This window comes from Meles meles, chromosome 5 (assembly GCF_922984935.1).
Source record: "Meles meles chromosome 5, mMelMel3.1 paternal haplotype, whole genome shotgun sequence".
Lineage (NCBI taxonomy): Eukaryota > Metazoa > Chordata > Mammalia > Carnivora > Mustelidae > Meles > Meles meles.
This window is the reverse complement of record NC_060070.1, coordinates 7,215,674-7,240,081: the sequence shown is the minus strand read 5'-3', so window position 1 is coordinate 7,240,081 and position 24,408 is coordinate 7,215,674. Positions and strand designations below refer to the sequence as shown.

General features: G+C 40.6%; 1 protein-coding gene across 4 annotated transcripts in view; it reads right to left on the bottom strand.

Moving 5' to 3' along the window:
• Positions 1 to 24,408, bottom strand: part of PRKN (parkin RBR E3 ubiquitin protein ligase) — a 1,331,354-nt gene that overhangs the window by 165,766 nt on the left and 1,141,180 nt on the right. For all 4 annotated transcript variants that reach the window (XM_046005587.1, XM_046005588.1, XM_046005590.1 and 1 more), the window contains one exon: positions 15,229 to 15,378. In XM_046005587.1, coding sequence (XP_045861543.1) covers positions 15,229 to 15,378 — 150 coding nt within the window. The remainder of the gene's footprint in view (positions 1 to 15,228; positions 15,379 to 24,408) is intronic.

Below are 24,408 nucleotides of genomic sequence, written 5' to 3'. Positions count from 1 at the left end.
CTCTATAAAAACACTCGCAGCCCCTGCCAGCATCAGCTTCTGATTACTTTTAGCGTGGAGCCATCTGGTTTGAACCAAGGTATCCTCCAGTAAACTCTTGGGAAAAAAAAAATAATGTGCCTCAGTTTACCTTTTAACAGTGACTTAGTTAATTTCCCCTTTCCATCTGTACTCCACACTGGCACTGAATTGCTTTCCAGAAGCTCTGGTCATGTTTCCTCTCCCAGATCTGAGGAGAAAGTCCCAAATCGTACACGTGGCCCACAAGAGCCCGATGAGACTCGCCCTTCCCCGGTCACTTGCTCCTTACTCCCCACTCCAGTTTTGGGAGTCCCCGTCTTCTGGGCCTTCCCTCTGGTGCAGAGTCTGATGCCCAGACTATTTCCAGTACCTGCTAGGTGACATTTCTTCATCCTTCCAGGCCCTTAATGAAACTCCCATCTTTGATAGTGCAGAACCTTCTCCTCTCATTGGATAATTCAATGTCCAGCTACGTGTACATGCTGGAAACCCCTGCTGGACACGGAGGGTAAGCAAATGAATAGATGCAACCCTACCCACCCCACCAGGGGCCCAGCATGAACTGGGGTAAGTGGTTTGTGAACGATCAATATGGCAAGTGTTAAAACGAACTCTGTTCAGGTGATGCGGGAGTTGCAAAAGCATGCCCTTAACTCTTCCGATTTTCCGCCGCACATCACTTGCCATGATTCTGTACTGTCGTATGGGTATGCTGTTTTGTGCATGTGTGTTCCCATTGGCTTACGTGCTCCTGGAGCAGGGCACTGTGTCATTCTGTCCAGGTGCCCACAGCACAGCATCGCATATGTAGTGGCCGGTCCTTTAATGCCTGCTGAATACCTAAACGATTTTCCCTTCCAAATATTACTGACTCCTTTTAAATAGAAGGAAGATCTATTGAATATTTTTCTCCCCCATGAATGTTTCTTATTAGAATAGCTCAGTTGCTGAAAACAGCATGATTTCTAGTGATTGCAGTAGAAGAAGAAAAGCTGAAACTCTTAGGACTTCTGCTGCAAACGTCAATCAGACGCTGATATCACTCCAAGTGCGACGTGAGATCTCGGATTCCCTTTTTAACTCCAAAGGCTTTAATCGGGGGTATGTGTGGTTCTACATGGTTAAGCAGTGTATTTGTATGGAAGACAGGAACAAAAAGATCAGTGGGTGGAAACTTCAGTCCAACCAGGGAATTTTCCAGAATTGTACCTCTACTCTCAGTGTGTGGTAATACTGAACGCTCACTCTATTTATCTGCATAAATTCAGAGTTATTGTGGCAACACCGTCTAATTTTAGGGGTTGAGAGCCGTTTTATGGGTATTATTGAGAGATGGAGGTCTAATTTTCATGCCTTTGAATGGGGAAAGTGAAAGACATGTGTTGTTTAAAGAAGAGATCACAAAGCAAGCACTCAGTCCTGTCTGAAATTAAAAGGAAGTAGCATTATGCTCAGATTTTTTTTTTCTGCATGAAAATGCAAAACTCTGAGAATGAGTATAGGAGGATGGTGTTTGGGTGAGGATGACAAGATGGAGAGGACTTACGGCAGATGTGCGAGAGACTAATCTCCACCCCCCACTATCCATTTGACCTTTCCTGTCTCATAATAATGTGGCTGGACACATGATACCCACTGCCTTTGGAGCTGGTCACGTGGCCACGGAACTAGTTTCTCCCCTGGGGGAATGAGCTGTGTGCCACTTCTGGGTCTGGCTCTGAGGACTGGAATGTCCTCCTCTTCCCTGACTCTTTGGCACCACCTATGAGGGCAACTAAGTACTTCGTGGGGAAAGAGCCACTATCCGGGCTTGAGATGTTTATCAGGGAGAAAGAAACTTCCATGGAGTGAAGCCACTGCTCTCTTGGGTCGGGGTCCCACACCATGGAACTGAAGGCTGAGTAATATAAGGGAGTGCACGACAATCCATTTAGCCTGAAGGAATGAGAAGAAATGTTTTATTGCTGATTTCAGATACTATGGACACACAAAAGTATTATGGGATATGATCTGAAGGATATAATGTTTGCTACTATAGAAAGGCCTTATCAGGTACCATTTACTGTTGTTATCTGCCCAAAGTTTTAGTGAATGAATGTCTTTGGTCATTTTTAAGATAATGCCCAGGTACCAGTGAGGAGATTTGGGCTAGAAAAACAGAGCCCATTCAATGGACTTAAATAGAAAGGAAATGTATTCTCTCCCATAACACATGGCCCAGTGACAGAGTGGCTTTTTAGCTGAGTAGCACAGTCAAGAGCAGAAAGACCTAATTTCTCCCCAAACCATGAGGAGGAAGGGTCACCGCAATAGCAGGCTCGTGTTAGGTGACTCAGGATTTTCTACCGACTTGGGTATGAGGTCACCTCCCAAAGGGGAGGCTACTCGAAGAAAACTCAGTGTTCTTTTAGCAAGAACAAGAGAGGGATGGATGTCAGGAGGGAAACCTCGCTGTCCACTACAACCTGTCTGCACACACAGATTCCAACCATGACCTTCCAGGAGTTTGCCCCCACTGGCTGGTGGCCAGGCGCTGGGGGGTCGTCTCCATGGGTGAGCAGTCTTGTTTGTGGGGTAAACAGCTCGTCGAGCAAGCATCTTGCCGATTCCTTTCTTATTTTCTAGGGGTAATTTGTGCTCTTTGCCCATTTATGATTATATATTAATAGCATTTACAATGGTGCTCAGAATATTGAAGGCATGCCTGGCCAGTGTTTGATCTCCATCATGTCTATTATTGGACGGCAATGGTCTTCTGAGATGGCACTCAAATAATCTTTGGTTTCTTTAGAGCAACAAACTAAAACTATGCACAGCAATGTAGCCTCCAAACAACAAATTTCCAGACCTTTCAAAAATCTGTTACGTTCATAGTGGGAAGCAGTTTTTATCCAGCTCACTAGGGGAAGTACAAGGTCTGACAAAGGTCTTATCTCCTTAATCCCATCCTTCTAGTTCACCTTTTCTTACTGAGCAAGCAGCTCCTCCACTTTTCAATAATACAGCATCAGCTACTACAACAGCCAGGCCAGGTCCTGTCTTCTGGAAAAGCAGCCTTCCAGAAGCTTCCTTTGAGGTGCATTTACTTCTTCCCAAATAGCAACCAGCTTTTGGATATAGCTCTGCTTCCCACTCCCTCCTTACGTGGAAAATGATTTATGTGAATCATCTATAAAGAAGGTGGACAAGTAAGTGGGTGATTTCTCTCCTAGGAGGCACCCGTTCCAAGCACTTCCTATTCTTGAAACATCCAGCAAGTGCACTTCCATCCTATTCCTGCAAAAGACTAATGTATAACTTGACTGGACTCAGTATCTCTTCTTTTCTCACTTCCTCCAAATAATCGGGCAGGGCCAATTTGCAGGCTGGACTATGTGAAGAGCTTGAAGTTCATAGAGAGAAGAGGTAGTCACTGACCCTGTCTCTGGGCATCTGCTCAAGAATTCTTTAGGCATAGGTGACATCCCATAAGTGGAGTGGGTTCTTTCTGGGGAAGAAGCCACAGGAATAACAATTCAGACTTCCTTTGAATTATAGACCTGTTGGGTTAACACTGATACATTGAGAAGAGCTGGGGAAAAAAAAAGAAATCGCTCGACATTAAATTCCCAACTGTCACCACATGCTGGACCATAACCAACAAGGCTTTGGAGAAGAAGAATGTATGTCAGGAACAATATTGTTTCTTACTAAAATAGAGTGATGAGCGGTACGGATGGGGTTAGAAATAGGCATCCTGGGCCTGATTCTACAGAAAGGAGGAAGAAAATTGCTTTCTCTTTGGAAGTAAGCGCAGTAATAGGTCCAGTTGACAAATCACTTCCTAGAGTGCATGGGATGCTGTTATCTCCCTCTGAAAGGATTCCTTCTTGTTTTTATCCTTCTTCCGACCCTGGTTCAGGAAGATGGGCAGAAGTGCAAAGCTTTTACGTTTGGCCTATGCCTTATCCATGGGCTTCTAGTCTTACTCATTTTTTTCCTTCTCCTCGAAAAAAGAGTCCTTAAATAAAATCAGCATGAAATGAATCTTCTATTCTGGTCACACAATGAACTTTTAAATGGATGGATGAAAGAAAGCCCGTGTAGCAGGCCTGGGTAGCTCTGCGAGGCATACTTCCTATGGGCCTCCAATCTGTGGAGAAGGTGGGAGTCAAGAACACGCTGGACCAGGTCAGATTTACCTGGGGACCCTTCAAGGTGCTCTCCTTGGGCTTCATTCATTCCGCACCAGAGAGGCATAAGCTAGTGAGGTCCGTTCCTGGCAGAATCCTTGGGCCCATTGGATGCAAAAGCAGGGAAAGAGGAAGGCTGGGATCCAGGGAACACTTAGCTTATGGATCCGTTATAGACCCTTGGGGACCACTGACAATACCAGTGACTTGTCTTTACCCGGGAAAAGCCCTGTTCCCTCGCAGGAGCTTTCAGAGAACCAATGTAGTAATTCATAGACATAGCCTTTCCAGCGGAATGTGTGACCAGTGGTGACAGAGACATTACTCGAGCTCTCAGTGCCTGTCTCGTTTGGGCCACATTGTACTCTGTCCTGATATTAAGGAAAAGAGGTATAAACAAAAATAGGAAGATACACAAAAAACGAGAAAACGGGCTACAAGAATTTAATTTCTAGAATACAGATATATGCAAGGTGCCATCAGAAAATATTTTCCTATAATTTAGGAACTACTTCAACTATTTTAAAGCTCCACAAAAATTAAAATTCACTTATTTGCATGACTGTTCAATGCATTCGCCGACATGTTTCATAGAACTTATTTTGAGAACATAAATTAAATTTTCAAGCAGACTTCAACTTCCATTTTTCTTAAATATGTCATTCAACTAAATCAGTGTGACAGGAGAGTGTGTTCTACACAAATTAATGCTTAAAAGGTGCCAAACTGGACTACCTGCATCTCTAGCTCCTTCGCGTGAGCGGTAGAAAGTGTTCACAATGTGGTTTTTCTGTCCTTGATCTCTGCGGATGGAAGCCACATTTCTCCCTCCCTCGGCTAAGCCCAAAGAAACACTGTGTCTGAAACGCTGTCAAATTCTATCTAATTCAGTTATTGATTACCTTGCTTTTATTTTTAACAAATAGCATTACTATCTTTTTTTTTAAATGTAAGTTTAAAAAACGGAAGTAATTCATAGACAAAGAAATCCTTTATGTTATAAAAAGTTAAGAATAATATATCTACATGTTTAGAAACTTCAAACATTATAGAAAGTCATAAACTAAAAACAAAAGCCTCCTTCCCTGTATCTCTACTTTCTCTATCCAAAGGCAACCACTCACTCTTAACGGTTTCTCTAATTCTTTCCAGAAAATACTTTGTATATTTATGAGCACTGAGCATCTTTTTCTTGCTCTTTTCACTCAATTCTACATATTAAAAATAGTTCCATATAAACACACAGGTTGACCTTATTCTTTTTTAACAGGGTATTATGTTTGATTATCTAGATATGTCAAAAATATATTTAGCCACTATGATATTTATTACCGAAAATCTGCTTGTTTCCACATTTCTGTCAATGACAAAACAGTGCTACAAAAAATATCTTCCACAGATATCTTGACGAATGTTTGTGATTGTGTCCATATGGTCAATTCCAGCAGGTCTACTGCTCGCGCACATCACTGTGACACCCAGAGGAGCAGGGGCTGGGACGCTGCCACCCAAGTGAGGACAGAACACTTTGATCAGCAAGGATGATTCTGTGATAGGGATGAAACACTGTAGGTATGAGTGTAGGCCAAACAATTTTATTCTATTCAAGGCAAACTAGTTTTAAGCACTGGAATGAAAACCCTGGATATGGCCCTCGCTGAAGCGGACACTTGTCAGGTCTCTGGATGTCCTTACCTTCAACCGGCGTCTGAAGACGTAAAGAGTCGGCGCCACAAGGAGGACTCCAGGAACGCCCAGAGCAACTGAATGAGCTACATCAGTCTGTTTGGGGTTCCATACCAAGTACACATAGATGTGATGTAAAGGGTTCAGCCTCAGGGGGCAGGAGGAGAAGATTTAATGTGAAGTCACATTTTTTTGCAGGGGAGGCATTTTTAATGAGTTGACAGAATGACAGCAACTGCAAGTGACTCTAGGACCCTTATTACTTACGAGCGATATTCTTATGACTTATTCGAAGTCAGGGAGCCTGCCTGGCTTTTGTTCCGGGGGAGGAAGGGCTACTCCAGCTGCACACATTTCAAAACAAAATGGGAGGAACAAAGTGTGGTGTATCCATACGAAGGAATATGATTCATCGACACAAAGGAAGGAGACGTGACACCTGCTAACACATGCAGGAGCCACGAAAGCTTTACGCTAAGTGAAGTGAGTCAGACGCAAAAGGACAAACATTCTGATTCCACTTACTGCGAACTATCTAGAACAGGTGGATTCGTCGAGACAAAGCAGATTCGAGATTACAGCAACTCTGGTATATGTACTAAAGAGTCTAGAGTTTCTGTTTGGGGTGATGAAAAGTTCTGGAAATCAACAGAGGTGATGGTTACGCAACATTAGGAACGTACTTTATGCCGCTGAATTGTATGCTCGCAAATGGTTGTATATGGCAAATTTTATGTTATTATATATTATACCACAATAAAAATTAGTATTAAAAAAAGGTAAAATGAAAGAACAAAGAACACTGCTTTGATGATTATAACGGCATAATTCTGAGTGTAAATGTCACCATGAAAGTTGAAGTGAGAACCAGAAAGTGTAACAAAGCAACTGGAATGAACCACATCAGATCCCTGAGGCTGTTCTTTAAAGGCAGCGTGAAGGGAAATCAAGAAACCCAGCGCACAGGGAAGAACGACGGCGGCCAGGCCCTAGATCAGTATGTCAGAGGAACTAGCTTGTGCAGGGACTGCTGTCCAGGAGAACCAGTAAAGAGGAAGGAGCTGGAGGCAAATCAGAAAGAGGAGGGCATCATGTGTCTCTCTGAGGTTTCTACCACCAGATGACAGAAGCCTGAGAAATAGCGGGGGGTAAAAAATAATTAGTAAAATGAGGTGAAGCATAACTCTCTGTCCCCAAGATCTACCGATGGCCTCCGGGAAGGCCAGGGGAGAGAGGCCCACTATGCAGAAGGCCAGGGAGGGGAACTCCGTCCGGCCACCTTGTGAGAGTGGCCCAAGCCCCGCATCATCATGATTGCTCTTGTCAGTGTGCTGAAGCCATTCCTGGCTGTGCAGAAAAGGAGAACAAAACCCCAAACCCCATAGTTCCTTTGTCATCACCGTATTGTCCTACACAGTTAACAATTTATGAGATTGACAAATGTTAACATCTACTATGTAAAAATAGTTTCTTTACTAGAGCATCACTTATTCTACGAAGTTTAAAAATCTTCGTGTCCATTGAATAGGAATCATTGAAGATAGTGATCACCCACTATCATAACATTTCCTCCTCTCTTCTCCATGGATCTTATACCCATAGAATTACATACCAATAGCTGCTTAAGAAAACAAAAAAGATTTCACTATAAAAATAAGCAGTGTCAAAAATACATCCACAACAAATATGGTATACAATTTTTTTTTGAGAAAATTACACTTTGTTTGTTCACTCCAAAGAGGACAATGTTGTAGCTCTAAGGGTCTTATCCTTTGATCTCATTAGCTCATATGACTGTGGTATGCTTGCTACTCAGCACCGTTCATTTAAAAAATAAAGCAAATGCTTTCATCCCCAAGTTGTTCCATGAAACACCTATCCTTTAAAATGTACCACACACAAAACAAAGTTCTTGCTCTGAAGAGCTTAGGAAATGCTGCTTGTGGTATTCTACCTGTTCAGGCAAAATGCATGTTTGCATACTGAAAGCTTTAAGTCCTAAGGAAAGAAATCCCTCTGCTTAACCTAGCTTAACACGTGTTTCCAAGCTGTTTAATGTTGGACTTCTGCCCAGCCTCTCTGCCTCCACTCCAACTTTCCTCCCAGTAACATCCCCTGGAACCTGATGAATGAGCCTCACTTTGGAAAATGCTGTTCTACATTTTTGTACTTAGGACATTCTTCAATTTCTGGAAAGATTTTTCTTCTTAACCAGAAGGGAAGAGGTCAAAGTGTTTGTACCTGAGACACAGGAAATTTCCGTTTGCAAAAATGACTCTTGATATTCTAGTCTTTCTCTAGACTGATGCTGTCTGTTAGAACTTTCTGGGGGTGATGATGATACCAGGCTCTATCTGCATAGGCTAGTCCAGCAGCAGGAAGCCACGTGTGGCTGTTGAGCACTTGAAATGTGGCTAATGTGACTGAGGAAACAAATGTTAAGTTTTATTCAATTTTAATTTAAATAGCCATTTTTGGCTAGTGGCTACCAGACTGGACAGCAGAGCCCTAGACTGAGGTGAGAGCAGGATAGAAAGAAATGCATAGAAACTATATTATCTTTAGGAGAAGTCTGTTTTCTAGAATGTTCTGAACTCTCCAGTAGCTTGTAGAGCTAAAGAAGGCTTCTCCATTCCATTTGCCACAAAATTGATTTCCTAATGTTATTCGATGAAATGGAGCTTACCACTTTGAAAGAGTGTAATTATTCCAGATTTCCCTTTATTTTAACCAAAAAAAAAAAAAAAAAGCTAAAGACACATGGAGTGGTCAATGGTCTGTGTTGGATTAGAAAATATGTATTTCTATTTCAAACAAAAGAATACTTTCTAGGAAGATTTGCCAACTGATAAATGTTTTTCAGAGGAATTATATAGAGAACTTATTTGTACATTTGTGAACAATTTCTTTAATTAAAATAAATACTCTGCAAAACTTTCTATCTTTGCAGTCCAAGCTGTCTCTCACAGAGAAAGTCTAGCAACACTTGTTTCCAATCTGCACATGAGCCAATCTTAGAGTTTAAATTAGATTTTTGGAAACATGTCAAATAAACACGGAATGCATATTTTTGACATTTCATAACATTAACTTTCTTTTAAAAAATACTTTTCAATAAAGAACATCTTGTATATAAAAGAATAATATGTCAACAAGAGATGATTCCATTCTCCATGGACCAGGTGGTTGAGACAAGCGACATATGATCACAGCTGGCACTTCATGGTTATAAACTCATATTTAGGTACAAAGAAAAATACCTGGCCTTTCTGGTGTCTCCTTGAAATATAAACCATGTATATTTGGTGTCTAGATTTTACTGTCTAGACTTCTTTTTAAAAAGGGAGACCACAATATAGTTTTTAAAATTCTTCACATAATTTAATTAAATTTGGTATTTTTATAAAATTAAACTATCTTTAAAGAATAGGAAAAGCAACCATTTTATTTTTCCTTTTATTGTTAAATATCAACCATCTGCTTGCTTTTTATTTCTGGGCTCCATGTATTGAAAAAAAGATGCCCTGTCTGTTAATTAAGTTGTTTTTATTATGTTAACTATATCATACTTAAAGGGTCGATCCAACAAGAAAATCTAATAAGTGTAAATATCTATGACCCCAACATGGGAGCAGCCATGGCCTACTTGACCAAGTAGGTCAACCGTTAACCAAATTAAAGAATCATACTGACAATAATACATTAATAGTAGGAGACCTCAACACCCCACTCTCAGCAATGGATCATCTAAGCAGAAGATCAACAAAGAAACAAGAGCTTTGAATGACACACTGGACCAGATGGACTTTGTAGGTATATACAGAACATTCCACCCTAAAACAACTGAATACTCATTCTTCTCAAGTGCACACAGAACTTTCTCCAGAATAGACCACATACTGGGTCATAAATCAGGTGTCGACTGATAACAAAAGACTGAGATTATTACCTGTTATCAGACCATGAAACTGAACTCAATCACAGGAAAAAATCTGGAAGGAATTCAAACACTCATAAGTTAAAGAGCATCCTGCTAAAGGATGATTGGGTCAAGCAGGAAATTAAAGAAGAACTTAAACAATTCAGGGAAGCCAATTGAGAATGAAAACACACTGGTCTAAAATCTATGGGATACTGCAAAGGTGGTCCTAAGGGGGAAATACAGAGCCATCCAAGCCTCTCTCAAAAAAGATAATTCCCAAACACACAAGCTAAACTTACACCTAAAGGAGATGGAGAGAAAAAAGCAAATAAAACCTAAACCAAGTAGGAAAAGAGAAAAAATGAAGATTAGAGCAGAGATCGGTGAAACCGAAACCAGAAAAACACTAGAATGGATCAATGAAACTAGAAGCTGGTTCTCTGAAAGAATTAGTAAGATCAATAAACCTCTGACCAGACTCATCCAAAAGAGAAGAGAAAGGACCCAAATTAATAAAATCATGAATGAAAGGGGAGAGATCACGACTAACACCGTGGAAATAGAAACAATTATTAGAAATTATTACCAGCAACTATACGATAAGAAATTAACTTAGGTTTTTAACTCAACATCTGATCTTAGAGTGGAAGACTAGGTATCTCCATTTGCTTTCATTGACTCCTTTCCTATGTAAGAACTGAAAATGAGGCTTGAACCCTGATCTAAGTAAAATCCACTACTGTCAGAGAGTAGTTCAAAATTACTACTTTCAACAAAAATTTCTTTGCACATACCAGCTTGGATCCCACACTTGCACAGATCTAGATTTCAATTTGGTGGAGCCCTTCCATCTTTAAGTCCTACAATCTTTGAGGCCCTCTTCAAGGAAAATGCATAAAGACAACCAGGTAAAAACAAGGGGTCTGTGCAAGCAGAGAGCCCAAGACGGATGCTTCTTTCGTGCTTGAGAGATCTGCCTCAGCAACACGGCGCTCTCTCTTAAAGGAAGGAGTGCCTACCAGGTGCCTGAAGAAATTCTATCTTATTCCCTTAACAAATGGTCAGTAATATGATCTTTTCAAAATCTTTTTTTCCCCCAGTTGTTATTTTATCCCTGGATTTCTGATTTAAAACAGAAAACTCTTCATCTAATTCCTAGTATTATCCTAGATAAGAAATTCTCTCTCAGACATAGAATATCCCAAACAACCCCAAATAAGATAATGATGTTTTATCTACGGAAAACTCACAAGGTTTGATTGCCTTAGCTTTCTGTATTCCCAGGTCAGTGAGTATTAATGTATTCCATATTTTGTTGCTGTTTTCCAGTATTAAACATGTCAACATTTTACACTGGTGTCATAAAAGTTAGTGAGATAGTTCTGATGAATAGCAATAAGTCAGAGTAAAGAATAACACATAATATGAATTCCTTAGGAAATCAAATAATATTTTTATAAGCAGTAGTAAAAATATGATCAAGGGTTAGCAAAGAGTAAGGTCAGCCTATTTTATCCCCAAATATATTCTTTGTTGAGTTCCATCTATCAATGTAAAAATATTCTGTGCTGTGTCAAAACTGAAATCCCAGTGCCTTTAAGACTAAGACATTTTATATACCAGGACATACAAAATTCTAGTTTGGCTGCATAGCCTTTGACAGGGTACATAAACTGTGATTCTTGAAGTACTTCCTGGTTCCTAATTGACTTTTTTGTGGATCCCTGAACTTAGTCTATTTTGTTCTGAATTATGTAATATGTGTGCAAGTAAAATACTGTATATTGTGAATTTCTTGATGAGGTTCTTGCAAGCAACTCTAATACCAGGGTAAATGATGATTAATATTTGAAGATAAAAGTGCTAGAGTATTCATATTACTTCTACATAGTTTTCATCTGTCCATCCGTCTGTCCATCCATCCATCCATCCATCCATCAATTTAATGAATGTTGAACTCCAAATACATGGATTTACTGAGGACAATAATGTCAAGATTAAGGATGGGAATACAAAGGCATGAAACAAGTGTAACACTTCAACTTGAATCCTGGTATATGGGACTTAAGCTCAAACAATTCTTTATAATGGTAATAAATTTGCTGGAACCATCACACATCTATCAGGCCTTTCTGAGATGGACTGACATTATTATCATTTAAATAGAAATCCTTGTCCGTATGTATTAGCTAATGTGCACTGCTCTCCAGGTAACAGTTAAGCCTAGGGATACAGAAGAGTGAAGAATCAGGGAATCTGATTTTCTGACGGACGGTACTATATGTTTGCATAAGAGAGTCATAAATACTAACCGAAGCACCTATATTAAGAAGCCAAAGATAATCAAAATACTGAAATCTGTTTTTTTAGATGCAAACCACATACAACAGGAATCATGGGATTATGAAGGACCATCTAGGCGTGTGGCGGGGAGCTGACTGACAGGAAGACAACACATGCAGCTGTGGCTCAGCTCTGAGAATGGGTGTCCATGGGCACATCACAATGTACTTCTAAGGCCTAGTTTTATAACATCAAGCATTTCTTGGTTACCTAGAAAATAAGAGTTGCGCTTTTTGAATCTGTTGGTAGTTGAGAAAAAATTAGCACAGGTAGACTCACAGATATCTTACTTTAAACCTGTAAACTACAACCCAGGAAGCACTGAGGTTAGTAAGGTCTAGAGTATCTTCACATCCGAGACTCTATGATTCTTCCATAGCTTTGCTGTCAGTGACTTTCCCTGAATACCGTGTAGGGTGAGATGCTTACTACTTCCCGAAGCAGCCATTTTGCTGTTGGTTGTCCATGGTGTAAGGGCAAATATTAAGCAGAGATTCATCATTCTCAAACTTCTACTTATTGGGTCCTGTTCTCTCTGAACAACATGAACTAATCATGATTTCTACCACACAATGGCTTTCCATTACCACCCTTGAATCCAGAAAAGATTGGCAGCTTACGAGAATGAACAAATCGTGGCAGAACTGTATACACCAGAAAAAGGGGAAGAGAAAAAAGGAAAAAAGAGCTTTCAAATCTGTTGTAATAATGGTCCACTTATATGTGACAGCTAATACACAGATGTGGCTTGCGGTTACTAACCAGTCTCAGAGGGACACTTTATTACTTGCACAATTTACAGTGCCCTCGAGGACAACGTTCCCCAGAATGAGCATAAGTACTCCACTGCAAAGGTCAGCCTGGAAGATCCACCATATTATCTCATAGAAAAGTCCATCGGGATGTTTTGAACTGCAAGCATCAAATTTCCTATATAATGACCACAATGAAAATGAATGACAATCTGTCAAGGGACTATGTGAGAGAAGCAATTCTTTGAATGGCTAAAATCATGATGCCTAGATACATAATTCCCTGCTGTAGATCTGGCTTGATCATATGAATGAGCCCTTTTGGAAATGGATCTCCCATCCCCAGTCAAGCCTTCAGATAAGTGAAGCAACCCTGCTCGACTGTGGCGTCATGAGACCCCGAGCCAGAGCCAGAGCTACTCAGTTAAGATACTTATGGACTCCTGATGCCCACTCTATGGGATAATGTTTAATTCACTAAATGGTTAAAATTTGGAGTGACTTGTTATGCAGTAACAGAGACATAACATACAAACTGACAAGTCTACCCCCCAAAACAACAAAACCAGCCAAATAAAAATAAAATAAAACACATCACTTTGAATTTCAAAAGGACAAAAACACATCCGGAATATAGGTCTCCTCATTTAGGTAAGGTTTGCCCCCAAACTCTTTAACCTTAAGGTATGAAAGCAATTCAATTCACTCCCAAAGTAATTTTCCATGATCTGGAGCTTACATGTGTATGTAACTTACTTACAATGTCACATTGAATGAGAAAAAGGAAGACGCAGCTGTCCAAAACTTAAAATTACATAAAACCCTCAAACTTCTTTAAAGCAAGGTAAACAACGGAATGCAGAAGATGGGCCAAAGAAACTCTTCTCCTCATAAAGTTAAGACCTTAAAATCCAACTTTTGAGAATGGAACAACAGTCGGCAATTACCAGGCAGAAGCATACAATTTAGTCATTAGTTAAAAACTGTTGTAACTCATTTTAAAAGAAAGCATTCCCCAGCATTCTGATCTCCCAGAATTTGGCTCGGGCCACACACGATCGGTGCAGATTACACGGTACATGATGAAGATCTAGCTGGAAAGTGTAGGTTGACTTCTATGATCCCTGAAGCTAGCACACGTGACTTGTTCCCATTCTAATGCAAACATGATTATTAATCCAGAGGCATTTTTTCTCTGAGTAAGCATCACAGTATCTCACGGCTTTTCCACATCTACTTCCCCTACTTTATGGCTCAGCCCAGGGCTTTGCAACCCCACAGATGGCTTTACTGAGGGCAACAGACACCAACCTCTGCAAAGGTGACTTAGAGCTCTCAGCCTAAAATTAGGCCCTGGCAATAAGCCTCTGCCAACAGCACTCCTTCTACCAAGCTCCTCATGAAGTTGCAATTTTAAAAGAAATGTTTTCCCATCAAAATTCGGTAGCATTTTATAGGCACAAATACTTTCTCCCTTTTCTGGCCTGCGTGGAATCTAATATCAGGATTATTAGCCATTTGTCACTGCAACCTATAATTTAGCAAGACTTTTTGTGTTTGAGTTATGCTTCCCTCACACTTCCCCCGTCAGCTTGCAGCCGTAGAGTCATTCAAGAAACCATCTGGGTCATATTGGTTGACCTTGTAGAACAAATATTTTCCATGTTTCTTATTCTGCTTCCCTAAGAGGCACCATTAGTTTTGCTCTGCTCTATGTAAAATGATTTTTATGACACAATAACATTTCAAGTTTTCCATATTAATCTTCATTTTATTTCTTGAAATACTTAGGCAAACAATTCCACTAAGACATCGCCGATGGGGAATTCCCTTTCTCCTTTACTCTGTCTCCTTAAAGCCAACTCTAAAAAAGTAATAAACATTTTCTCTGAATCAGCTGAGCACTGGAAAAAAAATGTTTAAAAGTCTGGTCTAGTAATTCACAATGTCTTAGAGAAAACACGGTGACGAGCAATGAAAGCAGAAACTCTTAGTAGGACCTTCTCCTCCCCATCAATGAATACATATGTGCATGCCTGGGATCCTGTATCAGAATTTAAAAGTCTATTTTTTTTTTCTTTTTTAAGGATGTTATTTTTAAGTAACCTCTATACCCAATGTGGGGCTCAGACATACAACTCCGAGGTCAAGAGTCGCATACTCTTCTGACGGAGCCAGCCAGGCACCCCTAAAGGTCTGTTTTGTTAAACATCAGTTCAAAGATGTCTGAGTGCAAAGGGAAAATGACAATAAAACAAATATATCATCATTGCCAATTTGCTAAAAGGAAACACACAAACAACGAACACCAGAGGTGGAGGTGGGTACTTACCCCACAGCCCAGACCGCTGCCCCCTTCACAAGTGACCTTCCTCATGCCCGGCGCGGGTAGCAGCCCTGCTCCGCAGCCAGGGCTGGGGCACAGCACTCCGCCCATCTGCAGCACACACTCTTCAGCGCCATATTGCTGGTACCGGTTGTACTGTTAAAAAAAAACAAAAACCAAAAACATGAGTTTTTAAAAGTCCTCATACTAAGACGGGCTGTTTTAGCCAAAATGTTAATGCTTGGTGGTGTGTGGATTTTCTTGTTCACGTGTTTTGGTAAAGAAAGGGGATGGGTGGGTAGATGAGGTATGATCCAACATAAAGAGAGCCTTCCCAACTGCAACTGGCAAAACAGATAACTCTGTATTTTTAGGAAATTGGCCCTAAATTTCCCTCCCCTCCCCCAAAGTTTGTTCTTTTAATATTACTACCATCAACTGCATGTAATAGTCTTATTTCATACAAATTTTAGGAAATACAGCTGTATTTTAAGTTATGGACACACAATGCACCATTATCAAGCTCATCAGGTAGTAATTTTCATGTCTCTCTTCAGGAGTGTATGGGCTTTTAAAACCATTTTGAAAATAGGTCCTGATATTCCATCCTGTGTGAACTGTGGGCAGCCCAAACGCTATCTAAGCCTATCTGAGCAATACTGAGCACATTCAGCTTGAAGAAGAGATTCTTTCCCTTTCATTATTATTCTCTTACTTACAGAATGTTTCTTTGATCCCTGAGTTCATCACGCTGCTGCGTGGCTCAATGCCCTCCCTGGTTTCCCCAGCCTGCAAAACAGAACTATACAGGGCAGGTCCAGGGTCTTCCGGTTGCAGCCCTGTTATCATTCTCCTCGTGTTATCTGATCATATTCGCTTCTAAACTCAGATCAAGTCAAGTGAATTGGCTCAACTGTGAATTATTTTATGCCACATCCGGTGACCATCCACTATGTATGTGTCAGACCCTACTGTGGGCGCTGGGATACAGCAGTGAACAGCACAGACACCTCTGCTCTCATCCCCATGCCTCTAACAATCAATGCTGAAAGGTTATATTTCAGTGGAAGGAGAATAAAAACCAGAGAAGAAGCAGAGTTTGGAGACAATGGGGACTATAATTTTGAAGTGATTAGGGGCTAGGGGATGCCTTATGAAGAGGGTACATGGAAGCAAATATCTAAGGGAGATTATAAAAGCAAACCATGTGGCTACATGTGGGAACGGGCTTTCAGGTCAAGGACAGAGCAGCACCAAGATTTAGAAACCAGAATGCACTTGGTACTCTGAGGTACAGAGAGGCCAGTGTGGCTGAGTGACAGCAGACAGGGAAACGGCAGAAGATGCGTCAGAGAGTTCTTGGGGATCTGGGCTGTGTAGGTCCCTGAAGGCCACTAGGAGAAGTCTGGCTGCTATTCTGAGAGATATGGGAACCATGGGAGACTTTGGAGCTGTGGGGTGACATCATTTGACTAATCTTTTAAAGACAGCCATCTGGCTGAAATATTCGGAATTGACTCCCACAGGCAGGGGTGGAAGGAGGAAGCACAGGAGCAGCAGGAGGTTTTCAGCAGTCCACATGAGAGATGGCAGACGGCCTGAACCAGCAAGCGAGCGGTGGAGGTGGGGGTTCAGCGGGACATATTTTGAAGGCAGAAATGGCAAACGTTTTTAGGCAAATTAGATACATGGCATGAGAAAAAAAAAAGCATGAACATAATGTTTTAGCCTGAGAAGACAGAAGGACAGACAGACAGACACACACACGCACAGAGAGAGAGAGAGAGAAAGAGACAGAGAATGAACTACAGAGATGGGAAGACATACAAAAAAATGGATGTGTCTGCATACGTGTGAGTGTGCATGAGCATGTGTGTGTGGGTTGGGAGTTGGGAAAAGGAGTTGTAATTTCTACTCCGCTCCTCTGCAGTTTGATGAACTGCTACACGGTGAGACGCCGAGCAGCTAACTAAATATGAGTTTGGAGTTTAGGAGAAAGAGATGTGTTGTAGATACAAATTTTGAAATCATAGGTGCATGGAAGGCTGGGAGGAAAAGGGTTGGCATCAGACCTCCCACGCATTTTCTCATTATTCTGGCCCCAGGAAAGAAAGAAAGATGACTTGGTCAAATCCTTTTGTAACATGCTAATGGCGCATCTATACAATGGCATTTACCAGAAAAGACTTCTTAACTATGGGGTACATTAAGCAGGAAATGCTTCCGTGATGAATGATTCCTCCAGTGATGACTGACGAGACAGTTTATATAATTGAAAGATTTCATGTTAATGATCATTCGATGAACTTCTGAGACCTCATTTATTAAGTCTGGCCTAGAGTACACACCATAAGATGCTGAGAAATGACCCGCCCTTCTCTGTGCTTTATGTGCACCTCATTATTACCCGCATCCTTGAAGTTATTAGTAAAGCTTGACACAAGGCTACATCTATGATTCCCGTGAGTCTGATTTGACAATCCAACTCTGTGTTTTCTCAGTAGTCATGAGGCTGGCTGAGACTATCTAACCTTTGTAGGGGAGAAGAGAAGGAGCCAGAAAAGGGGAACTGAGAAGCAGCAGCTTATGAGGCAGGTGGAAAATGAAAAGGATGTAGGTGTCCTGGAAGCCAAGGGAACAACATTATTCAAGGAGGGTGTCATGATACATTGTCTCAAGAGCTGCACGGAAGACAATTACTGAAAATTGGCTGGGATTGGAAATGCAGATGTCACTGTGATCTTGACAAGAGCCATTTCAGGGGAGTCATGGAGCCAAAAATTGAAGGAAAGGAATTTTAAGAGCTGAGAATGGGTCCTTCTTCCTGTAGGAGTTTGGCTGAAAAGGAGAACAGAAGCATGGGCTAGCAGCGGAAGGGGGGCAGTGGGACTAAAAGGATTTTTGGAAATTGGAAAAATGATAAGCTTGTATGTTGAAGAGACTGATGGGAAGAGAGGAGAGAATTGATGATGTCCACTAGGAAACAAGCTCTGTCCTTGGGCAGGTGGAGGAGTGAGATCCCAAGGGTGAGTAGAATGGCTGGTGTGAAGAGGGAAAGCTGCCATCCTTAGCAAAGGAAGGAAGGCAGAGTATTTGGGCCCAGGTGCAGAGAGACAAAGGAGGTGTTGGAAAATTGAGAAGAGAAGAAATGTGTCAATGATCAGGGGAGAGGGAATGGATGGAGGGAGCTAGCATTATTGCAACCCATTTGTAGGCAGAGATTATGAACTGAAAGGAAAACTAGTCAGTAGAATTTTATGTTTTTCTCCAACACCCGGCTGCAAAATACAGAGTAGGCAGGAAATTGGATTTAAGCCAGGTGGGCATTTGGTCAGACTCACATGAGAGACCAAGACACTCTTCAGTCCCTTCCAATGCCTATGTGCATCCCTTCATGCAACTGTGAATGAACTCAATAAATATGTATTAAACCCCTCTGAGGTGCTCAGCTCAGTGCTGTACCACTGGACTGTTCAACCTTCATGCCTTGGCCTATCCAAAATGGGTACAAAGTTTTAGTTTTCAAGTAGAGTAAGTTCTGGAGATCTAATGTACAAAATGGTAATATAGTGAATAATACCATACACTTGAAATTTGCTACGAAGGTAGGTATTTCAGAACTACAAGGCTTTTACTTAACATTTGCTATTACACATTTGCATCTCCCTTCTTCTACATTGTTTCTTAAGAACACAGAGGATGATGGAAGAAAAGAATATTCCACACTAGCTCATTTGCTTGATCTCACACATATACAAAGATATTAGAATAACACTATCGATATCATTATGAATATGATTGCTAAAAACCTCACATATTTTCACATGCTATACCATTTCTTCTGTCAAATTTTTCTAATAACTAGACAGCATCTATATTGTTGAAACATATGGCCATTCTATATTATGCTTTTTTCCCCTTAATTTTCATGTTATCTTGGGTCTAAACACACACACACACACACACACACACACACACACACACACACCCTCATGTTCACCACAGTCCTTGTGTTGATGTCTCTCCACTAATTTTGGTTGTCAGAAGTGCATTCTCCAGTAAATTCCTCAGAAGGAGTGCATGGGGAAAATACTCACTGAGGTCTTACATATGGGTGACAGTTCCCTTGGGGCCTTTATTCTTGAAAAGAAGTTTGGCTGGATATAAAGTTATGGGCTCACAGTTTTTCCCCCCTTGAGCACCTTTACTTTCTCATTCCATGTGCTTCTGGTGTAAGGAGTTATGGACAAGCCTGATGACAATCTGTTCTCTTTTTTCCTTTTACAAATTGAATTGATAATCTTTTTACCCAGATGCCCAAAGTATTTTTTTTTCTTTAGAAACTGGTAGTTTTGTTAGAATATATCTTGATGCTGGTCATTATTTGATCAATGTTCATGATTTAAGGAAGGTGTATTGAATTTAATTTTCAGCATTTGCTCTATTTTCTTGCCTCAATGTGTTTCTTACAGGATTTCTAGTGTACATATATTGGATCTTCTTTACTCACCTTCTCCATCTGTCAACTTCTCTGGAATCTGTCATCTCACTTTATTTTCATGTTTTAGAAGTTTCTTCTTTTTCACTTCCTATTTCTAAGACAATATCTTTTATTTATTTTTATTTGTATAATTCTTAATCATGTTACACCTTTTGAAATGGTTACTCTAGTTCCCACCCGACGGACAGTTTTCTTGTGTCTCAGGATGTCATTCTGTCTTCCATTTTCTGTAACCTCTTCACAACTTTGTATGGGATTTAACCTTGCTTCTTCCTGTTGCACAGTTATATGTGAAATCCATTCTCCTGCAACTTTAGAAACAAGTAGGATCCAGCATAGATTTTGGTAGCTCTAGAACTTCCTCTTCTGGTATGTGGAGCTCCTTTCTATGATCTCCAAGCTCTGCTGCCTCACTTTTAACTGGATTTCCTCTTTCCTCTTCCCCTTTTCTATTCCAAGCATGTTTCTACTCAGTGTGAGGCCTTGACTCGAAAGAGATCTTTTCTTTTGTTGTAGGATGAATTAATGAAATCTAACCCCTATGAGAACCAATTAATTAAATACTTCTAACAAAATAATCAATGGCAATGGGAATTAATAACAGTGATGGAGGATGAATTTCTATTTTAAATAAATGGCTCTCAAGCAATTGGTTATTTTCTGTTTTAACGAAATATCCCCTATCTATTTAATTTAGTGAAGCTATTTTACTACTATGAGGATAGCTTTTATCTACAAAGAAGTTAACCTATGGACAAAGTCCAATAACGCTTTAGAAATTCTTGCTGACTGCATTCATAGTGGCCTCAGATACTGACAAAATGTGGAATTATGTTCTTCTTTCCATTCATCAGCTAAGGAATTCATAAAAAATGACTTTATTATAGTCTTTCTATTTGTAATACACTCAAGAGAATTTGAGCATGCAATTTCTTTTCTAAAGGAAGACAAATATTTTAACTTATATACCTGGTAATTTCTGATAATTAAAAAGTACACATATCTGAAATAAAACCTATGCTTATTGAGTGCATTACTTTTTTTTTTAACCATGAAATTTATAAGAACAAACATTTGACCTGAAGACAGTAATGAGTTAGTATTCACAGAAAGCTTCATACCCTAAGGAAAGAAATTAAACATGTAATTATCTGTAAGTCATTAGAGATACTTATTTGATTCCCTTCAAGATAGGGCCCACATTTCCATGGATTCCTTTCAGCCACTTACTGGCACAATGTTGAAAATGCGTTGAAAGAACCCAACTATATATTTACTAGAGAGTTGTAACAAATCAGCACTAAGTAGAGCAGAATCTCTATATTCATCTAAGTGCAAAATACACACAATTGGTAAAGTGATAAATGGGCCCCAATCAGGGAAAGTGAGCAGATACTGATCAGTTTGTACTACTTGTGTCATATTTAAAGGCCTTCTTCACTTGGCAATAATGGGGAGCATTTTATGAACAGAACTGAAGGAATGTGACTGATTGGTAATGTGTATTAAGTCTGTGTAGAATCTACTTTCAGGTGAGCTCAAAAGAAACAAATTCTCTAAAAATCCCTTATTTATTGTTTGTCGTTGGATTCACGGTGAGTGACTGTGTGTGCACCTGTGTATGTGTAGACATCCTAACCTGCCAACCAATGCTGTTTAAGCTATTAAAACTAGTTTGTCAATTTGTAGATATATTTTCATAAAATGGATAATCTACAGACAGATGACTGAGATAATTTAGAGTCACAATATGATGTTTGTAAACGTTTTTGAAAATAAATATTAATATTAACAAAAGGCATACTACTTTGCCCCTAAGGAAAGAAATTTTGAACATTTCTTGTATTTCATCAGATTATAGCAAAAATGCATTCCATTAGGATGACCTATCTAGGTAAAAATCTCAACTCATCACTATGGCTTATGTTTTATTTATTTGAAGAGTAAATTACTCAGTCTTTGTGTGTATGCTCATGGATTCTCCTAAGAATGGAAATTTTTTTTTTAAGTACAAAGTTCATAGAAGTTTCCATAAACTGCTATTTTAGGAATCTGAATAATGAATTATGGGAAAGTATAATCAAGGAGAGGTTGTATTTTGGTGGTCTGTAGGTAGATAGAAGAGTTGAGTTGGGTGGAATATTGTTGTGTAATGAAGCAAGAGTCACAGGTTCAAATCCCACACAGGCCAGCTAGCTTCCTCTTTCTTACTGGCCATTGACTGCTTGCTAAAGACTCATGGTCACTCGAGGGGTCGGGCTGGGAAGGACCTGCGCCTGACCATCCTGCACCACTGGAAAACCACCTGAAAGACCTGTGTGGGAAGACACGGACCTTCTTGTTGTGATATTGGACTTGCATGCTTTCCTAAGAAAATAAAGCAAAAAGGAACCTGAATTTTAAAAACCACAGAAAATCTGAAGAAAGGAATACTAGGTAAATCTAAAGTCTGAGAAAACTGGCAAATGTTCTGTCAAAATGAGTCACAGTTTGTCAGCAGTCCAGGAGATCTGTGGCAGCTTTTCAAATCCTCTGAGCCTGGAAGGAGGCTGTTTTTGTTCTGCCGTGGAATTTTCCAGAGTGTCCTTTTGGGGGCACTCAGGTACAGCTACAAAACTAACCCCTAAACAGGCTGGGGCCTGTCTTGCTTTCTGCTCCCTAAATTCTGGCTTCTGTGAAGTCTTAGCCACAAGCTCCCAGGGATTCCCTCCCTGGGTCCTCTCTCTGAAACCCGCATGGAGGAGAGAAAACCCCATCAGAAATACCATTCGCTGAACTACTCTGTGCCAAGTGACTGTGCCATCACTTTGCCTGTGCAGCTCATTCTCTGTCTGCTCTAGAGACTAAAAGAAGAGGCCACTGAGTTACACAGAAGTTCGGTCCTTTGCTGACCTTCACAGAGGCAGGACAACCCCAATTCCAGATCAGAAATCAGGGCTATGGCTCCAAAGAACACCCTTTCCCCAATACCAAGCTGTGTCCACTTTTTCCCTTTTTCCCTTTTTATTAAAACAACAACAACAACAAAACAATCTTTTTTTTTTCTAGCTCACTCTCATTCATCTTTTAAAAAATAATGAAAAACTGTTAATTATAGAATTTCCTCTTTGGATTAAAAAAAAATCTCAAATAACTTCATAGAGAAACACATTTATCATGAATCCATTTCTCCTTGCTATGCAGAGGATGCCCTATTTTCTGTACGTATTAGAATTTAAAAAACAAAAGCAACAACGAGGCTTGTTAAATTCTCAGTAACCTTCATCTTATTTTTCCTCATTTGCAGGTAGTTATCCCTAGGGGAGTTGGTGACAGCCTTTGTGGGCGTGCCTGCCACATTGCTGTTTGTGGTCTCTGTTCTGTTGCTAATAATGTTTTCTTTATCCCTGGACATCTGTCATCGACTGATGAAGTAAATTGGCTAGAGAAAGGGCTGGACCCTGTTCACTGCATAGAGAAAACAATCATTAGGATGGCTGAAATCAGATATAAGGAGAAACCAGATCAAACAACACCTGCAATATAATTAGAGCGACGGGCTGTATCCTGGATTGCGATTTATGAGGTTTTTCTTTTTCTTTTTTAAAACATTTTAAATTTATTCTATTTTTTCAAAGTAATTTCTACGCTCAATGTGGGGCTCAAACTCATGACTCCCAGACCAAGAGTTGCACGCCCCACTGCCCGAGCCAGCCTGGGGCCATGAAGCTTTTGCTTTTTCAGATGTTCCTGATGACATGATGTCAGGAAATGTTTCAACGTCCAGTGGTTGTGGAATCTTCCAGAAAGGACGTCAGAGCCAATTGGCTGCTTCATCCCTTTTCTTTTCTGTGCCATGGCAGTACCCCCAGGAGGGCGAGGCTACGAAGGTGGGTTCCCGTGGACTGTTTTCCTCACAGGAATTTTTTCGGTGAATGGGATTCCAGAGACTTCTGGAGGTTTTGCAAACAGGACGGCTAAGCACAGGCTGTTGATAAGGGCAGTCAGCAGAGAGCAGGGGGGCCTGTGGATACATGGTACTTACCCTTTACTACAGTCCCTGAGAAGCGGGCTTGAGCAGTACGACTGCTGGCCTCCAAACTCAAGCACCTCCCCTTCAGAGGAAGGACCTGTCTCTGACCTCCTCAAGAGGCACCTCCCTGCTGATCATCTCCCCCACCCCATCCCTGTCTCTTCCAGGGCTTTCCTTTCCTCAAACACATTTTCAAATGTTGTTTCAAATGAACTCCTTAGGGTTCACATGGTTCCTGGTCTTCTGTCTCCATTTGGCAACTCCCATGGATTTAAAACACCAGCTGCCCAGGGTGCCTGGCTGGCTCAGCTGGAACAGCATATGACTCTTAATCTCAGGGCCATGAGTTCAAGCCCCATGCTGGGTGTAGAGATTATGTAAATAAATAAACTTAAAAAAAATAAATAAAATAAAATACTGTCGGCACACAGAGACTCCACATCTATCCCTCTGTCACTGGGCCCTGACCTCTGTCCTCCAAACTCCAAATCACACATCCAAATCCCGACTTGCCTCCTCAGTGCTTTAGGCCTATAACATCTGCTCAGACTTGGGCCCCGGATTCCTCACCTCTGTCTTCCCCTTCCTACCATCTTATGCTTCTTGGTAAGATAAGGACTCCTTCATTTCCCTGACCCACAGCTAATCAACCCCTGAGACCTTTCATCTGACC